General features: G+C 33.7%; 1 protein-coding gene and 1 pseudogene across 1 annotated transcript; both read right to left on the minus strand.

The window, feature by feature from the left end:
- Window positions 1-3,975: 3,975 nt before the first annotated feature.
- Window positions 3,976-4,681, minus strand: LOC148918893 (mavicyanin pseudogene; annotated as a pseudogene).
- A 12,014-nt stretch (window positions 4,682-16,695) lies between these two features.
- Window positions 16,696-18,075, minus strand: LOC103326402 (aspartic proteinase CDR1-like). The gene has a single exon (XM_008228615.2). It carries the CDS (start codon window positions 18,073-18,075, stop codon window positions 16,696-16,698), a length of 1,380 nt encoding a protein of 459 aa, XP_008226837.1.
- Window positions 18,076-19,768: the final 1,693 nt, after the last annotated feature.

The following is a 19,768-nucleotide window of genomic DNA, read 5'->3' on the forward strand; positions in this document are numbered from 1 at the left end:
TTAAAGAGCAGAAAAATGATGAGTGATTGAAATTTTTGCTTGAGAGTAGACTAGGGGTGCCCTTCCAGATATAGTGTGTATCTATTAGCCGACTCCAACATGGAGTATGTTTCCAACTAGTAGTTACAATAGGATTTATTTTATTTTCATTTTTCATAACAGAGTTTAATTATAAATTTTGAATGGCGCAAACCCAATTTAAATTGCATTTTCTTTTTTATCCGTATCCAAATTGAACTAGTGCTCATCTGTCAGATAAAAGCTGGATTGTTCCCATAGAACAACTGTGTAAAGGAATACGCCCAAATAATGATTTAACAGTAGCCGCCCGGCTATACTGTTTATTAAAAAAATTAAAAAAACCTGAGTATAGCTTTAAATACCCCTTTTTCTATTATTTTTTCTTTTCCGTGATTTTCGTTTATCAATAAAAGTAGTTTATAGCATTATCCATTACTATTAGTCTATTACCCGAGTCTCTATCCTCTTTTTAGTTTTTACTTTTCCAGAGTTTTTACTCGTATGAAGTATTTAGCATTTTCACGTTTAATACTCGTATTATATGCATACATATCTATTTTTAAAGAATATTTTCATTTTACGTACACATTCTAAAGACTCAGTAAAATACACGTTTTTTTTTTTTAAAGCAAATGTATGATACACATTTTGTATATGTATGTAAATATTTTTTATTTTTAATACACATGTTTTTCACAAAATTTTCAATAGCACACATAAATTCATGTATTATACACATAATCTCACATATTATTGATTTAAAATAATATATATTAAATAAAATAAATAAAATTATCATATAGTGACCTAACTTTTTAGTTGTAACTTGCCAAAATTTTGATAAATAAAATTCGCTAAAATTATTTCTTCCTTGTTGTAACATAAATACGAGATGGTAATTTTTCAATCTCTTTGCAACCAAGAACGACAATTTCAAACAAAGATTTATTGGTGTAGTAGTACGTGGGAGCTATTCTGGGTTTTGAATGAAAGTAAAGTGGAGGTTATGAGTGGTACTGTGAGGTTTTTTTATTTAAATTTTTAAATAAATAGTATAGCGCTCGTCTATACTGTTTATAATTTTATATTTAGACGTATAGCCACTCGGCTAAGTATTAAAAAAATTAAAAAAGGGAAGAATAGCCACGCGGCTATCTGTAAAGAGTATAGCCGCATGGCCGTACGCTTAAAAAATTAAAAAAACCGAGTATAGCTGCACACGGCTATACTCGGTTTTTTCCTATATTTTAGAAAGAAATTGTATAGCCGAGTAGTTATACAGTTATACTAGGGTTTTTCTTCTTTTTTTTATTTAAAAAAATATAGCGACACATATATACCAAATTAATATTTCAATACTACATCCATGTTTTGTAAACGTTTTAAGGACTTGGTAAAATTCACGTTTTAAAAAAAGTGAATGTACAATACTCATATTAAACATTACGTATGTATTTTTCATGTTTAATTCACATATTTTTTTATTAAATTCACATATTATACATATAATTATCACATATTATTGAATGCAAATAATATATATTAAAATATTACATTGCGGTGGAACTTTTAAGTTGTAGTTTGCCAATATTTTACTGAATAAAACACGTATGTATTTTATTAGTATTAATATCTATAAAGTATAAAGTAATGCAACTAGGAGGGTCCTTTTTTCATATATTTTTTTTTATGAAATGTAAATAGTATAGTTGCACGGAAATACCATTTAAATATAATGTATTTAATTCGTATTTTTTTTTTCTAATTTTTGAAAGAGGTAGCATTGCCGCCTGGCTATACTTTGATTTTTTATTTTATTTTTTAGTTAGAAGGCTATACCATTTTTTTAATTAAAAAAAAAGGAAATATTATAGCCGACCGGCTATACTCGGGATTTTCAATTTTTTTAAAAAGGAAATAGTATAGCCGGCGGGCGATACTCGCTTTCCGAATTTTTTTTAAATAGTATAGCCGTGCGGCTATACGCGCCTCTTTTTTTTAAAAGAAATAGTATAGCCGCCTGGCTATACTGTGGTTTTTTTCCAATTTTTTTAATGAACCAATATCCGAACAGAATCCTCCAAAGACAAAATTTAAACTGAGACATGTGTGTCAACTTACATGATCTTGCATGGACTTTCCAGTGAAGCTATAGGCATCACTTATATACGCATGCATCACCAGATAAATTAAGGAGTTCAATTTACTGTATAATACACAGTTTGTGGAGACGAATGTATAGTTTTAGTATCTGTAATCCAACCAAATCAGGTCATAATTGGCTTGCTAATTAAGGCAAATTTGACCACATCATATTGCCGCGACACTTGCTAACTTGGAAGTCTCAATATTTGGAGAAAAACTTTCCTGGCACGGGATAACAAAGTCAGCATCCACGTCAGTATCCCAAGCCAATTGACTCTGGACAGTTGTCAACTCTTTCGATGCTTCTATTTTTTTTTTCACGCCTGCTTCATCGTCCGCCCTTGTTTCCCTCTGCAACTCAAAGCCCTCTTCTTCTCTCTCATCTCTTTCTCTCTCTTCTCATCAACCCTCTCTCACTTCTAACCGAGTCTCCCTTCCATCTCTCCCTCTCTTCCCCTAGAACTCAAATCTCCTTTCTTTCTCTCTCTTCTCATCGAGTCTCCCTTTCATCTCTCCCTCTCTTTCCCTGGAACTCAAATCCCTTTTCTTTCTCTCTCATCTCACTGATGCTCTCTCTTTCTCTTTTCGCGTCGTCAATATTGGAGCCACACCTCAAGTATTTTTTTATTTTCATGTGTAATAGTGTTTTCTTTGTAGGAGCCACACCTCACATCTCACTGAGGGTAAAAAGTTCACCTTTTCTTCGTTCTTAGAATTGCAATGGGTTTCTGATAATTGGTTAAATTATTCTTTAAATCTCTTCTATTATATATGGTAAGCTTCATATTGGAAAACAGAGAGGGAGTGATAACTGATGAAGAGAGTTGGGAGATAGAAAGAAAAGGAGAGTTCGTGAGAAAATAGAGATAGGAGGTGAGATATGAGAGAGAAGAATAAGGGTTTTAAGTTGCAAAGGGAACACAGATGGAGCAGACATGAAAAAAAAATTGACTGAGAGAGAAGAAAAGGGATTTTAGTTGCAGGGAAGAGCAATAGCGATGAAAGGAAGACTCGGTTAGAAGAGAGAGAAATAGAGGTAGAGATGAGAGAGAAGAAGAGGACTTTGAGTTGCAGAGATAAACAAGGACGATGGAGCAGGCGTGAAAAAAGAAAATATAGAAGTGGAAGTGTTTGACAACTGTCAAGAGTTAATTGGCTGGAGATACTGACGTGGATGCTGACTTTGGTATCCCTGTGCGAGGAAAGTTTTAATCCAATTTTTGAGACATCTTTTCAATTTAATGATGATCGCTTATTTCTTATTTTATTGGCATACATGCATAGTTTCGGAGATAATTACATATATACTGAGATCTCAAAGCATCACACAAATAGACAGATAAAAATCAGTCCTTTGAGCAGTCCTCGGAAGCAAACTGGAGTTGTCGCGACTTAAGATCATATACAAAGCATGTGCCTTGTCGCTGCCATGCCCCGACCAACGGTTCCCTCAGTTGAAGGCAACAATGCTACACAAAAGTAGCGTTTCTCAGTGTTGTGAAGATACATGTATGATGCTTGTACAACGAAATCAGCACCTTGAAAATGAAATGTCATTCCTGCATACTCTCTAAACCCCGGCTTTTCTTCAAAACAAAATTCTAATCCTTCAGACGAATTGTAAACTCTTTGAAGGCAAAAGCTGAGGAAATAGGTTTCGAATGCTCGTATCACAACTCTGTAAGGCTCTCGAACTAGATGAGATCTCCAACAAGTGATAATTGATGAGAGAAGCATATATCAGAGTTTATTTCTGCATAGATAGGTTTAGTTTAATTTTCACTTAGCAGTGACACAGAGACACAAACAAAACATATAATATATCAAACAATTTTATTCAACTATATATTTTGACAACTATAATAACATCCCTACTGTATTAATTAGAAACAAATCTAAAATACAAAACCCAAAAGAGTGGATAACACAAACATGGTGACACCCAACCCAAGTTCCGAAAACTGAAGAGCAGGACCGCTACTTAGAGCTGAGCTTGGCGACATCGCATCAGCAGGAGAGGCTGAAGGTGTCGGACTTGGACTTGTAAATGAGTCATCTGGTGTAGGTAGGGTGGTGGCCAGAATCTCAACCCTTTGTCCGGCTTGACAATGACCAGGAGCACCACACAAAAAGTAAAAGTTGTCGGGCCTTTCAAGGGTGATGGTGTCAGATCCCGAGGCATAGACTGCGATAGGAGAAGCAGGGTTGCAAGATTCGTAATCTGCGTTAGTAACTTGCATCACGTTATGGAATTGATTGTTGTAAGAAAATGTAAGTGTGTCACCAACATGGAAGTTTTTTGTTGAAGCCCACTCGTTGTAATCAACAAGGCCTCTAGAGGACCACCCGCTAGAGTCACCAACTCTATACACAGCACCGAAACAAACGCCACATAAAGCAATCATAACCAAGCAAATCAGTGGACTTTTTCCCAAAGCCATGAGTAGAGACAACAAAAAGGAGAGAGGATTATAAAGAAGAAAAGGATCGAGTGATTGATCAAATTTATGTTAAAGAAATGAAGAGCTGACTGAAATTTTGCGTGAAAGTAGAATGGGGTGCCCTTGCATATATATAGTGTATGTTAGCCGACTCCAACATGGAATAGGGTTTCCAACTACTTGTTGGAATAGGATTTTTTTATTTTTCACAACAGAGTTAATTATAAAGTTTGAATGGCCCAACCCCAATTCAAATCGCATTAGTACTGGTTAGTGTCAGATAATAGCTAGATAAACCTTCGTTTCCTATATATAGCAACTGTGAAAAGGAATATGGCCAGATAATGATTTATGCCCATATAGTTGGGGATATATTTCACTTGAATTATTATAATTATTTTGCCAATACTTGAGCCAAGTTATCCAAGACCCAAAATATACTAAAATTTCAAATTTTAAAAAACAAAGACACATTATTTTGTCAAAAAACTTTAACCTTCTATTTGGATGAGGGAAAATAACTTGGAATTTAGCTAAAAATCGGAAATTAAAGAGGAGAAATTGACAATTCCCTTGTTTGGCAAATTAAGAGCGGAATTTATTAAATGACCCTTGGAAAAAATCGTGGAAATTGAGGTATCAAATTTCCGAGTTTAATTTCCACCAAAATAGGCGTCATTTCACAATTTCCATAGTGCGGGAATTCATATTTTCTAGTGTGCCACAACTTACATAAAAAAAACAGAGCCAAAATTCATTTCACAATTATTGTTTGTACAATGATCTCTTTTATGGTTACACTAGTGCAATGGTATTATGATAATTTTCGTGTTAAAGAGCCTTCACATGATTGTGATGAAGAAATGCAATCTTATTTGAATCGTATGTACAATGGAAAAGAAGTTGATTGTATTGATCAATTCTGAATTAGCAAAAGTGCATTCAAAAAGTTATGTAGAATTTTAGAAGAAAATGGTGCGTTGGTTTGAACAAGGAATATTTCAATTGAAGAATCTGTGGCAATATTTTTTAAAATAATTGCTCACAAATTGAAATACAGATTCATTGGTTTTGACTATTACCATTCAATCGAAACAATTGGTCAGCAATTTAACAGAGTCTTATACGCAATGATGAGAATTAGTCTAGAATATGTAAAATTTCAGCCAAGTACTATTGGGAGTTCTGAAAGAAGCAAATGGTAGTGGTTTGAGCTACTTATATAACTAGAAAGAAAAAAAAAAGTTTTTTATTTTATTTTTCAACTAGTTATCTCAAGTTTCATATTTAAACTGTTTTATATTTCATGTTTAGAATTGTCTTGGGGCACTTGATGGAACTCACATTCCGGTAACAATATCGGCAGAAGAAAGACCAAGATATCGAAATATTTAATTTATGTCATTTACAATTTACATGAGCTATCCAAACATTGAAATTTTCAATTTGTATCATTTACAAAATTCGACATACATAAATCCAAACACTAAAATCTTCAATTGCCAGAGATTGAAATGACGGAATCTAAATTCCATCATTTTAGAATTCTATGTAATTTGCAATTCCTTCATCTAAATGAAGCATGAAAGCAAAATGGAGTTGTTGCAAGTTGTTGTTGCCATGGCGGCCCCCCCAGCGGTGTGCGATTTTGTTTATAGGTGTCACGCCCGGACCGAAGTCGGTGGAAACCCTACTTGATCGTGAGAAAGTAAAATAAATAAATAAAATAAAAAGAAAGTTGAAACATGAAATAACTTCTCTTATAAAAATAGCTCTGAAATCTTACAATTTTACAATAAATAAATAAAACTCTACTACTCTCATCTAATTCAGCCTTAATCGATTTAGTTCTCATCTTGCCCACTAATTCATCTGAAAAGTTAAATAGGGTGAGGGATGAGCAACCACAGCTCAGTAGGGACATGAGACCTTACCATAGTAGATGGATATAACTAAATTAAGTGACATGCAATCACACAGCCAAATATCACATTATTAATAATAATGCATGGATGCTCTTCATCTAATCCCATTAATTCATATAACGGGACAAGCAGACCTGCACGTCCCATACCATGCTTATACCACTTGGTCCCGAATGCCCATTTATATGAACTAACACCCATTTCAATCATTCCATAATTCCCCTTTTGTTAGTCATCTTGTCTACACCATTGATCTCCAAGCCCAAATCACCCAATCGACAATTATACCGCCGATTTCCTAGTCTACTGTGCACACGAACTCTCTTGGACTTGGTCCCTACAATGATCAGACTCAACTACACAAAAGATCCTTCCCATTACCCTCTTTTCCATACTTTCTTTATCAACCCAAGAATTTCAGCCATCACTGATAACATATGATCATGTCAATATTAATAAAATGATATCATGATAATTAAAAACACTTAAACACCCAATATCAATAATAATCAAATAATAATATCATGCATAATATATTGCTCACAAAATTTAATTAGATCAATCTTTGTAAAAGGTCACCAAGAAATCCCTACCTCGTTTCTAAAGCCAACTCCAAGTTAAGAAAACACACAAGCTACGACCTCTAACTGCTACTGAGAATTTGATCACCACTTGCTTTCTCTTGTTTCCTTTCTTCTTTTCTATCTCTCCCTCTCTTTATTTTTTTTTCTCTTCTCTTTGCATGCACTACTGTGCAATGTCCTGTGTTTTCAAAATCAAAGGAAATGACCCTTATTTATAGTAACTACTAAAGCGGCAACCAATGGGTTCTAATTGGTGGAAGATGCACTTCAACTGATAACCTTTGCTCCAAGTTTTAGTAATTATTAATTCCTTAATACCACCAGCTCATACTAAAAAAGGGTTAGTCATCTAGTGGAATGACATTTGTCGAGTAATCAATCTCAAATAGAAAAGTTTTAGCACAACTAACTTACACGTCAAGCTCAAAGCAAGGAAGAACTACCACCTCCTACTTATGTTATCCACCTCATGCTTCTTATATACATATTTACTATGATAAAATACATATAATTATTAAAATGGTAAAACAACTGTATATATAATCAATTTAAAGATATAACTAAATAAGCAGCAAAATATATATATATATATTTTAAAAATACGGGTCTTCACAATAGGAAAGGATTTAATGCCGCAAAAAAAAAAAAATTGCATTGCTCTTTTGTTGTGAAAATACATGTATTTGGGTTCTAATGAAATTAATCTACACCTTGAAAATGAAATGGCCATTCCTCCATATCTAGTGTCTAAAGTAAGTTCTAATCCTTCGGAAGAATTTCGAACTCTTTCAAGGCCAAAAAGAACCAAATAGGCTTCAAATCCTCTTATCAGAATTCCATAAGGACTTTTATTAACCACTATCTATGACACTGTCCCCAATATATCTGTAGCCAAAATGACGAGAAATTCCTTGTCTAAAACAAAGAATTTTTATTTGATTGTGCAAATTTATTCATCATGTATAATTTAATTTTGAAAGGCTTAATTGGATGAATCAGAATAAGGGGATTTCAATTCTAGTTCAAAAAATTTCGAAATGGAAACTCTTCCAATTCCTTTCCAAAAAATTTCTGAATTTCAACATCCATTCCAATTCAGAAAACTTCATAATTTTCAGAATATTTCAGAACTTATATATTTCGGGATCTAGTAGTTGACAGTCAAACTGTTATTATCATGTTGTGAGTGATGATATGAGGAAAGTTGTTAAGCACTTGCAGCTGAAGTACAAGAAGTTTGTTTTTTTAATTTTCATTAGTGACATAAGTTGGACTGAGACTATCAAAATTACACGTGCAAATTACACCCTTGTTAAAAAATTTGTTGTTTTCAGTATTCAACAGGGGCACAAACCAAAGAGAAGAAACCAATATAAATTGACAAATATAATAAATCAAACAATTTATTCAAAACTACGTTATAAGTACATTAAAACAATTTATTCCTCACGAATTGAATGAAACATTAACATATCTAAAATACCAAACCTAAAAGAGTAGATAACACTAATAAGTTTACGGTTCTTATTCTTCTACAATTTCATAAGTTGTCCCAAGTTCGATTTTCAAGGCCTGCAAAGATATAGTGCAATTTTATTTTATACAGAACATTCGAGTCTCTTTCAATTCTGTACGAAGTTTGTTACTTGAGCATAAGGATCTAAAATATAATACTATTTATTAAAGACAATTTTTTAAATTAAGAAAACAGTAAAACCTCCCGGCTATACTACTTTTAAAAGAAATTAGACAAAATTCGAGCTATACTATTTACTAAAGAATAAAACAGAGCCGTTAAAAAGAATTTTAAAAAAAAAATTAGTATATGGCTATACTAATTTTAAAAATAAAATAAAAAGAGAAAACCCCAGCTATTTGTCGCCTCACCTCAACACAGTTTTATTTTTGCAAATACATTAAAAATGCATAGTATAGCCGCGCGGCTGTACTATTTTTTTTATAAAAAAGGATGGCCCTCTTTCGCTAACGTGCCATGTGTCAAAAAATAAGTATAGTCGCCCGGCTATACTGTTTTTAATATAAAAAATGCCTAGTATAGCTGACCGGTTATACTTTTTAAATACATTTTGTTTAAAAGGGCCTATTCCATTTAATACAAAAATTAGTTTGTTCCTTATAAATATTAATTTACTAGTTTCAACATATCCAAAGTAGATATTAATCTTACACTATATGATATTTTAATGTAATTTTTATAACATATGGTATTCTTATTCAATAATATGTGAGAATTATTTGTATAATACGCGAATGCTTGTGTCGTCTTACTGAAAATTTTGAAAACAATACGTGTATAAAACATTACAAATATGTATGTACAAGTACAATACGACTATTGTATGTTCGCTTTTTAAAAAATGTGAGAAGTGTATAGAACACCTAATGTATTATTGAAAAGTATGTACGTACGTACATAGAAATATATAGTACTGCCGCACAGCTATACTCTTTAAATACATTGTGTTTAAAAGGGGCTATTCCATTTAATACAAAAATACAAAAATACAAAAATACAAAAATAAAAAAGGACCCTCCTAGTTGCATTAGTTTGTCCTTTATAAATATTAATTTGCTAGTTTCAATATATCCAAGGTAGATATTAATCTCAAACTATATGATATTTTAATGTAATTTTTATAACATATGTTATTCTTATTCAATAATATGTGAGAACTATTTGTACAATACGAGAATTTTGTGCGTCTTACTAAATTTTTTGAAAACAATACGTGTATAAAACATTACAAATATGTATGTACAAGTACAATACGACTATTGTATGTTTGCTTTTTAAAAAACGTGAGACGTGTATAGAACACAAATGTATTATTGAAGAATACGTACGTACGTACATATATATACATATGTATACATATGTATATATGTAAAAGAGTATAGCTGCTTGTCTATACTATTTATTAAAGACAATTTTTTTATTAAAAAAAAAAAAAAAAACAGTAAAACCTCCCGGCTATACTATTTTTAAAAGAAATTTCACAAAATTCGAGGATAGCCGCACGGCTATATTATTTACAAAAGAATAAAACAGCAGTTAAAAAGAATTTTAAAAAATGGGTATAGCCGTCCAGCTATACTATTTTTTTTTAAAAGAAACCTAGCTATTTGTCGCCACGTGTCAACACAAATGAATTAAAAACGCGGAGTATAGCCTGGCGGCTGTACTATTTTTTTTATAAAAGGATCACCCTCCTTCTCTAATGCGCCACGTGTCAAAAAATAAGTATAGCCGGCCATCTATACTTTTTTTAATAAAAAAATTCGTAGTATTGCCGACTGGCTATACTTTTTAAATACGTTGTGTTTAAAAGGGACTATTCCATTTAATACAAAAATAAAAAAAAATTAAAAAGACCCTCCTCGTTGCGTTAGTTTTTCCGTTATAAATATTAATTTGCTAGTTTGAACATATCCAAAATAGACATTAATCTTCCACTATATGATATTTTGATGTAATTACTATAACATGTGTTATTCTTATTCAATAATATGTGAGAATTATTTGTATAATATGAGAATTTGAGCATCTTATTGGAAATCCTTAGAATCGAGTAGGAATCGACGGAATGTAAAACGGAGTCCCGGATACTCCGAAAATGCCAACCCTAGGGCTAGGTTTACAGTAACCGTCTGATCGTGTCATCGTGAGTAATCCAACCGTCCGATCTGGACCAAACTTGTCGGACGTGTGTCCTAAGCTTTGTAGAACACATAGGAATTTTTGGATCGGAGTTTGTAGGCCGTGGGCCTTGTGGGCCCGTTTGACAAAGTTTGGGTAGTTTGACCCTTGGTTGACCGTGAGTCTTCCAGGGTAGTTTCACCTTCCCAAGTTAATTAAAATGACCGTAGAGACAAGTCTTGATCGTTAGTTGAGTTATGTTGCTTATGTGGGATTAGGATATTAATTTATTATTTTTAATTGGGGGATTATTGGATGCTATTTTATGATTGAGGTTTTTGGAATATTAGGAATATATATATATATATATATATATATATTATAAAGATGTTTGATTACACTGTAAGTACCATCCTGTGATTGTTAGGTCCCACATGGCGTAGGATTTTCCGGCGTATGGACAGACCTCATACGTGGTATTGGATTTTCCGGCATATGAGGAGTATGCGATATAAGATGAGAGGTCACACGTGGCGTAGGATTTTCCGACGTGTTGGACCCCATCGTGGCGTTGGATGTTCCGGCGTATGGGGAGATTATGTGATATGATGGCTCGGTGCCACGTGGCGTAGGATTTTTCGACGTGTGGACAGACCCCATACGTGGCATTGGATTTTCCGGCGTATGGGGAGATTATGTAATATGAGATGATAGGTCACACGTAGCGTAGGATTTTCCGGAGTGTTGACAGACTTCATACGTGACATTGGATGTTCCAGCGTATGGGGAGATTATGTGATATGATGGCTAGGTCCCACGTGACGTGGGATTTTCCAGCTTGTGGACAAACCCCATACGTGACGTTGGATTTTTCGGCATATGGGGAGTATGTGATATGAGATGAGAGGTCACACGTGGCGTAGGATCTTCCGGCGTGTTGACAGACCCCATACGTGGCGTTGAATGTCCCGACGTATGGGGAGATTATGTGATTATTTAGAAAGAGGTTTGAAAATTATTGTGTTTGGTGAGTTGAGATTTAAATTAAAAAGGGAATGGAGTAAATTCTAGAATGTATGAATTTATAAGGCTGTAATGGGTTGTATGTTATTGGAAACAGAATTGTTGTTCAAATAACTACGTGTGGCTTGATTCCTTTGTAAGGGTACGTAGGCAGCCTAAGGTAGTGCCTAGGTGCAGTCGCGGACTAAACTTTACTCATGTTGTTTTATTTAGTGAGGTGCTGACCTTGTCGTTAGTCCTGAAACTCGGATGGAACGAGGCTTGATTGATTAAATATATATTATTCAATTGGACTAAGTGAATGTTGTAAATTTGTGGATGTGATCAAGTTAGGTTTAAAACTCATTTTAGATTGTTGTATGATTTAGGTTGAGGCCTTAAACTACTTGTGATTGTGTTAGGAGGTTAAATCCTCGCATGCTGGAATTGGGAAAGTTAGTTGAGGTAAGCTGCGTTTGGTATTCATAATTATTATTTGATTTTATTAATTGCCTTGCTTAAAGCATTATTTGATTTAAGGGCTTTGTTGGTAGTTTGGTTTCGTTTCGGATTGTTTGAAGGTTGGAGGCCGATTATTATGAATTGCATGAAACTACATTGTGCATGCTACCAGTTGGGATATCAAATGTGTTTTGTGCATGTTGGAATTTTAGGAAATGTTCAAATTACAGAGGAGGCTCTACGAAATTTGGTAGAAAGTCTTGTGCCCTTTATTCCTTTTTGGAAAAGGAGGTTATAGTTTTAGTGAGTGGGCCCGACATCAGGCGATGTCGGGAATTCCACAGATTCGTCTCGGATTCCGAGGAATTCGGGGCGGGTTCTGTCATTTTTTTTATCCTTTATTTATTTATTACCTACGTTTCTCAAAATCGCATGTGGAAACTAAGGGCTTTTCATTAATGGGCCCATTTTAGCACGATATATTATATAATTACCCGTATATAGTTTATTTGGAGGGAAAACCTCTATATGGGTAATTGTATAATATATAGTATAGTTGTATTCCATAAAAATAGGTATTTATTCACCCTGCGAGAGGCTTTTAAAAAAAATTAAAAATTTATTTTAGAATTAAAAAATATAATGGGTAGTTGTATTCCATAAAAATAGGATTCATTATCTGATTTTTCTTTTATTTTATTTTTTAAAATTTAATATGAAAGAGTGTGAATTTACCATATTATTCTCATTTAATTAATAATTTCAGTTCTTAATGTTTGTATTAACCAAGAGCATTTTATGGTATTTTGAATGTTTCACCATTCTCTATTTTTTGCTTTATATATGCAAAATTGGCTTATTGCTAAAAACTTATTAAAGTAACCCCTTATTTAGATTTGGTTGTTTTTAGTTAAAGTTTCGGCATTCTTTTGTGGCATATATAAATTATATGAGAAAGTTCATTGCTGCAAATTAGTTGTTTAATTTTGTAGTACAAAGCAGTGACACAGGGACACAAATAAAAAATATATAGAAACCCAAATAAATTGACAAATGTTATCTATCAAACCTAACCCTACATCCTCATCTTCCGACCAAAAAAAAAACCCTACATCCTCATCTACCCGAGGAATTGAAACATTAACACCCGTACGTACAATAATATTAAGAAACCTGTATAAAGTACAAAACCCAAAACACATAAGACCATCTCCAACCATGTTGGGGCTAAACTCAAATTTCCACCCTCTAAGACCATCTCCAACCCTTGGGGTGGAAACTCAAATTTTGAGTTTAGCCTCCAAAAACCATCTCCAACCCATGTATTTTGGGGGGTGGAAATTTGAGAAATCTCAAATCTTGGGTGGAATTTCAGTCCCATTTTTGCTGGACTGATAATTTTGTGGGCCCAAAATCTGCTTTTTATTATTTTTTCTAACTAAAGCCCATGTGCTGCACAATGTTTCTTTGGGCAGTTTGGTTACACGTTTGAAGCATGACTTTGTGCCAAAAATCTGATATTCTTTGGTTTTTTTTTTGTTTGGTTTTTTAAATATTCCAACAACTATATTTGTAATCAATAATCATGATTAATTTTAAGCAATCTCAACGGCAAAATTTAATGATTGTCGTTTATTTAAAAATACTTAGATAATTTAAACACACTTATATAATTCAATGAAGAGTTCGAATTATTCCGAGCATACGTATAGTATTGTACTTATTTTTATTTTTAAGTGAAATTCAATTATGTTTTGGAATTTTATTTTTTTTAGGTTAAAATGTTTAGAAAATTAAATCACGAGTGTTGAAACAAAAATAATGTCAAGAAAAATTAACAAGAATCAAAATTTAGGGGTTAATCATTCTTAAACAATTTAATAAAGTTGTGGACTCAAATTATGAGTCTACAAGGTTGGAGGAAAAAAAATTTTGAGTCCTGAAAATACATGAATAGTTGTATTTTGGAAGGTGAAAATTTGAGTTTAGCCCCAATATGGTTGGAGATGGTCTAAAATACAACTATTCATGTATTTTCAGGACTCAAATTTTTTTTCCTCTAACCTTGCAGACTCATAATTTGAGTCTGCAACTTTATTAAATTGTTTAAGAATGATTAACCCCTAAATTTTTTTTCTCATTAATTTTTCTTGACATTATTTTTGTTTCAACATTCGTGATTTAATTTTCTAAACATTTTAACCTAAAAAAATTAAAATTCCAAAACATAATAGATTTTCACTTAAAAATAAAAATAAGTACAACACCGTATATGTTTAAATTATGTAAGTGTGTTTAAATTATGTTGTGTGTTTAAATTATGAAAATTTGTATAAAAGTGGTTGTTGCTCTATTGTTAATTGACACAAATTAATGTGCTAAGAATGAATAAAGTATAAAATATAATGAAAAAATATAAGAATGAAAGTAGAATGAAAAAATATAACAAAGAGAGAAAGGAAAACAAAGGGAGAAAAAAAAAAAGATTTTTGGTTGACACAAATTATAGCTGTTGGAATATTAAAAAAATTATGAAAATTATATAATAAAAAAATAGAGCATAGCATAATTTTAAAAAAGTAGCGGTTGGGATTCAATCAAATGGCCAGCTTGTTGCAAAACTCACGTGGGGCCAACACTTTTTGTTGTTCACGTGGTCTTCCAAGGTAAAAAACAAAAAAGAAAAAGTAGATTTTGGGCCCACAAACATTATCAGTCGAGGCAATAGTTTGGGTGGAATTCCAGTCCGAATTTTAGATTTCTCAAATTTCCACCCCCCAAAATACATGGGTTGGAGATGGTTTTTGGAAACTAAACTCAAAATTTGAGTTTCCTGGGGTTGGACATGGTCTAACACAACATGGTGAACTCAAGCTTGAAGACGAAGAGTAGAAGCACTGCTTAGAAACACCACTTCAGAAGAAGGCGAGCTCCATAAGAGCATCCACAATCATGCCCTCTATTTTTTTTATTTAAATTTTAGCCAAAAACATATAAAAGTTAGTTTAGGAGCTCTCTATAAAATTTAAACTCCAATCGTGCTCTCTAGTTTAGGGAGTCATAAATGCTATAACTCTTTTTTAATTGGTCCGTCTTTATTGAAAAATAATATAAAAAATAATAAACATTAATTAAATGTTTGAAATACTCATTAAATAAAATAGCATTAAATTATAGGGAGGCACTAGGAGTCATTTATCTCTCCTCAGATTTGGGAGCTCCTAAATGTCTCCCTATTTTAGGAGGTAGATAAGGAGTATGGTTGGAGTTGTATTTTTCCAACTTCTCCCTAAAATTTGTCTAAATAGGTGGTTTAGGGAGCCCATTGTAGATACTCTAAGGTGCCGGGCTTGGGCTTGCAAACGAGCCATCTGTAGAAATAGGCAACGTGACGTTGATGTCGACATTTTGTCCGGCTTGGCAATGGCCAGGAGTACCACAGATAAAGTAAAAATGGCCGGGCCTATTAAGGGTGACTGTCAGAGCCAGAGGTGTAGGTTGCCATAGCAGAGGTTGTGTTGCAAGATTGGAAATCTTGGTTGGTAACTTGCATCACGTTATGGAATTGATTGTTGCAAGTAAATATGAGGGTGTCGACAAGGCCTCTAGAAGTCCACCCATTGGAGTCACCGACTCTATAAACAGCACCAAAACAAACACCATAGAGAGCCATTGTCACCAAAATATCAGTGTAATATTTTTCATCAAAGCCATGACTAGAAAACAAAGGGGGGCTAATTAAACAGCACAAAGAGATCAAGTGATAGCTGACTGAAATTTTGCGTGAATGTGTGTGGCCTTGCATATAAATACCTTGTGTTTAAGCCCATTTCTAAATGGAAAAGGTTTCCAAATACTGGTAGGAAATATATGTACCAAATAGTTAACCAATTTCCTTAATTTCCTTTCTTCTTGGCCATTTTGGATTTCAACAAGTCTGTAGGCTTCTTGGTTGCAAGCCTAAAGCCCTTAATTTTCTACTAACAGACAAACTAAGAATTTGATTAAATTAAACAAATATCTAGGTATTTATGGGGAAGGTCAGTGGGCTATAGCTTTGTTGGTTAAGCTCTTCTATCTTTACCTATACGGTTGGAGGTTCGAAAGCACCAGGCACCCAATAATAACTTGTGTAAACTCCCTTCCCCAATTGCTTGTACTAAAAAGGAGGAGTGAGGTTTTGGGGGGATAAAAAACACTATTTTTTGGTAGAGTGGGTCCAAAGGCCCAAAAGAACTACATGCAGGCTCAAATTAAACACAATAGGTATCGATTGCACAATTTATATATTTTTCGATGAGGCTATATAATATCTTATGTTGCACAAATTATTGAAGAAGCAAAATCTTGGTTCCAACAAATTATTAAGAAATTTCACAGCACTAAACAGGCAACTGAAATGCAAAGTAAAAGGAACCAAAGAAAAGAAGAAATAAAGCTGAGAAGAATACAATCCATTAAGGATGGTCATTAGCACAAATTTCGGGAGTAAATTGGAGCGCATTGGTGTTGAGATCGTAGATGAGCCTCATATTTTGCTGATGCCATGCTCCTAGTATAGATTTCCCATTTCCTGGCATCATTGCTACACAAAAATAACCTGCCTCATGATTATAAAAGTTCACATATCTTGGATCAACAACATAATTAGAACCCTCAAAATGGTATGTCATGGGGGCAAATTGAGTAAACTGCGGCGTATAGCTGTAACATAACTGAAACCCTTCAGGCACTCGACCAATTCTTGTAAGATGGAGAGAATCATAATAGTTTTGAAATGCCCCCATAACCTCCCGGTAAGTGTTACGTCCATTGGCATTTTGATCAAGTTGAGAGATTAGGGCACCTGAATCAATGAAGAAACCACGGGTACCACTTTGACTAAATGCAAAGGTACCCGGTGGAAACCCTAACTTGCGTGATCCAACACTTATATCCAGAAGATATAAGTTGTAAAATGGAGATCCTGGTCGTGTTGCAAAAGGAGTTGTGCTAATAGCTCCAGATGGTGCGGGTATATCATCCCCAAACCTTACCACACTAGGAGCCATTTGTGCTTCAGTAAAAGGAACGAAGCAATATGAGAAACGTCTTTGGGTTTGATCAGCCAACTGGGACAACAGTGAATCAGGGTTCAAGCTTAACCCCAACACCCCCGAAATGACACCATTTTTCGCAAATTGAATGTTTCGATTGTCGTTGGAACAACCAAAGACTATGTCAGCAATGCGTAGAGTGGTTGTGATGTTAAACGGAAATGTGAATATTTCAATAGAAGCTATACCTCTAGTCAATGCCCCACCACCATAATTGATGTTGTAGACACATTCATCGTTAACACATTGGTAAAGGGCCCGGGGACCTTGACAAAATGGGTGGTTGCAAGCAAGCTTTCGATAACTCCATGATTGTGTTGAATCGTAAATGGGAGTTGCTTGTAGGTAACAATTTTGACAAGGTTTACACTGCGTCCAAATTAGGCTGCCGCCGGTATCCAAAAGTAGGAACACAAGTGTGGCTGGGGATCCAATGCCGACTTGCACCATGTAGAAGAAGTTGTCACGAAGCAAAGTAAGACTTATATTGTCAAGTTCTACGGTGGAATTTGAAGATGGAATTAAGTCCAAATAGTGAGATCTGGCTTCGGAGAACTTGATCATTCTTTGAATTCGTTCAATTAGAGTGAGGTTTCCAGGGTATAAAGGAGATTCAGGAGCGTCTCTGGGGATGAGCTTGAGGCTGAAACCATTTGGTTTTGAATATGTTGGATGGAATGCAGAGATTGTGATGAGACAAAGAAAGAGAGTTATGTCAAGAACAGATGAGACTCTAGCCATTTTGGTTAATGCATGAAGCATTTGGGGACTACGATATAGCTAGACTTATATAGTAATCTCCAAATGCATATATGTTAAGTCATCAAAGCACCATATACAGGCTGTTTTCTTTTTTTTTGGTAAGTCATCTGTGAACAATATCATGGCCAATTTAATAACACATTTATTCCCGTACATGGAAATCTTTTTTCTCCTATTATTTATATAATGATTTTCCCATGTAAGTCTTTTTCTCCCTTTTATGTCTTTATGTGAACATTAAAAAAAATTGAAAAAATGGAAAAAATTTCACTAAATCCATAAAACATGCAGGAAAAAAACACAAGACAAAATTAACTTGGGGTTCATATCGACTTCTAAGAAAGGAATAAAACATGATAGAAAAAAAATTCAAATATTGGTATAAAAGAGGATTGAGAAATTGGATTGCCATGCAAACTTGCTTACCAATTACCATGTATGGTGATGACTATTTACAGTGAATCAAGATAGAAAACTTAGCACAAATGTATAGCCCCAAACTGGGAGAAGAATTATTTTTTACATTGCTAGAGTTCGAGTAGAACCTATTTGGCATGAGACTTTGTGAAAATCATTTTCTACATCGGACGGAAGCATATATTTCAACCAGAGTTAGGATTTAATCATTCAAACAACCTACCAAAAGCTCAGATATGATGGAATTCATTAAATATAGTAAGGGAATAGATCCCCAAAAATCCAGTGTCATATAAATAAATTAAAGAACATTAATAGTGCTAACGGGCGTTTTATTTATTTATTTTAATACAAGTCTAAATTATAAAGGAGATGAGAGTTTCTCTCACACACACACACTATCAAGGTGTCATGGAGGTTTGAACTTGAGGCCACTGCTCTACAAGTCAAGGCCCTTTTTCCATTGGGATAGACCCCTTTGGCATAGACATTTTAGACATACATAAAAGACATGTAATAATATTAGAGTGATACTATTTTCACCATCTGTCTTATTTCCCCGGCCGCCCACCTTAACTTAAAAAATTTAAAGACAAATATACCCATTTGTAAAATGACCTTTAAGAACTTAGGGAAAAAAACCTAAACTCACATAACCCACCTATTCTACCGTTTGACAAAATGGAAATAAAAAAAGCATAAGACCCATTGTCTTCTTCTCCTCCCTCCAACAACACACATAGCGACACCATAATTAACCACTGGAGGAACTATTAAGGGTATTTTAATAATTAAAGGGTGGAAATGCTTGAATTAATAATTAAATGGTATTTTAAGGATAATGGTTGGTGGAAAGATAGGATTGTGTTTTTTCAAATTTAAATGGATGGGAAGATATGGGTGAGGAAATAGGACATGAGGTGGAAATAATATCACTCTAATATTAATGCTAACTTGGTGACATGGACAAAAGTGATAACGCCTAAATCAAAAATAACAAGGTCGCTTTCACCAAAAAAACTAAGGCCACAAATGTTTAAATACGAGTTGAATCTGGATCCTCTACTTGATTTTTCTTTGCTTTAATCTGTTTGACTTTTAATCTGAATTTGTCACCTCATTAAAAAAAACCATCCAAAGACTAAAATGTTGATACTGGATATATTCTTTTTCTTAAAAAAATATGAAATTAATGATAAAAAGTTATTTTTTTTGTTGCTTTCTCAAGGAAAAATTGTTCCCAAAGAGTCTGACC

The sequence above is a fragment of the Prunus mume genome, linkage group LG3 (assembly GCF_029339155.1).
Source record: "Prunus mume cultivar Tortuosa linkage group LG3, ASM2933915v1, whole genome shotgun sequence".
NCBI lineage: Eukaryota > Viridiplantae > Streptophyta > Magnoliopsida > Rosales > Rosaceae > Prunus > Prunus mume.

Excerpts from the sequence above, each read along its gene's own strand:
- LOC103326402 (XM_008228615.2), bottom strand. The coding sequence starts at position 18,075 with ATGGCTAGAGTCTCATCTGTTCTTGACATAACTCTCTTTCTTTGTCTC.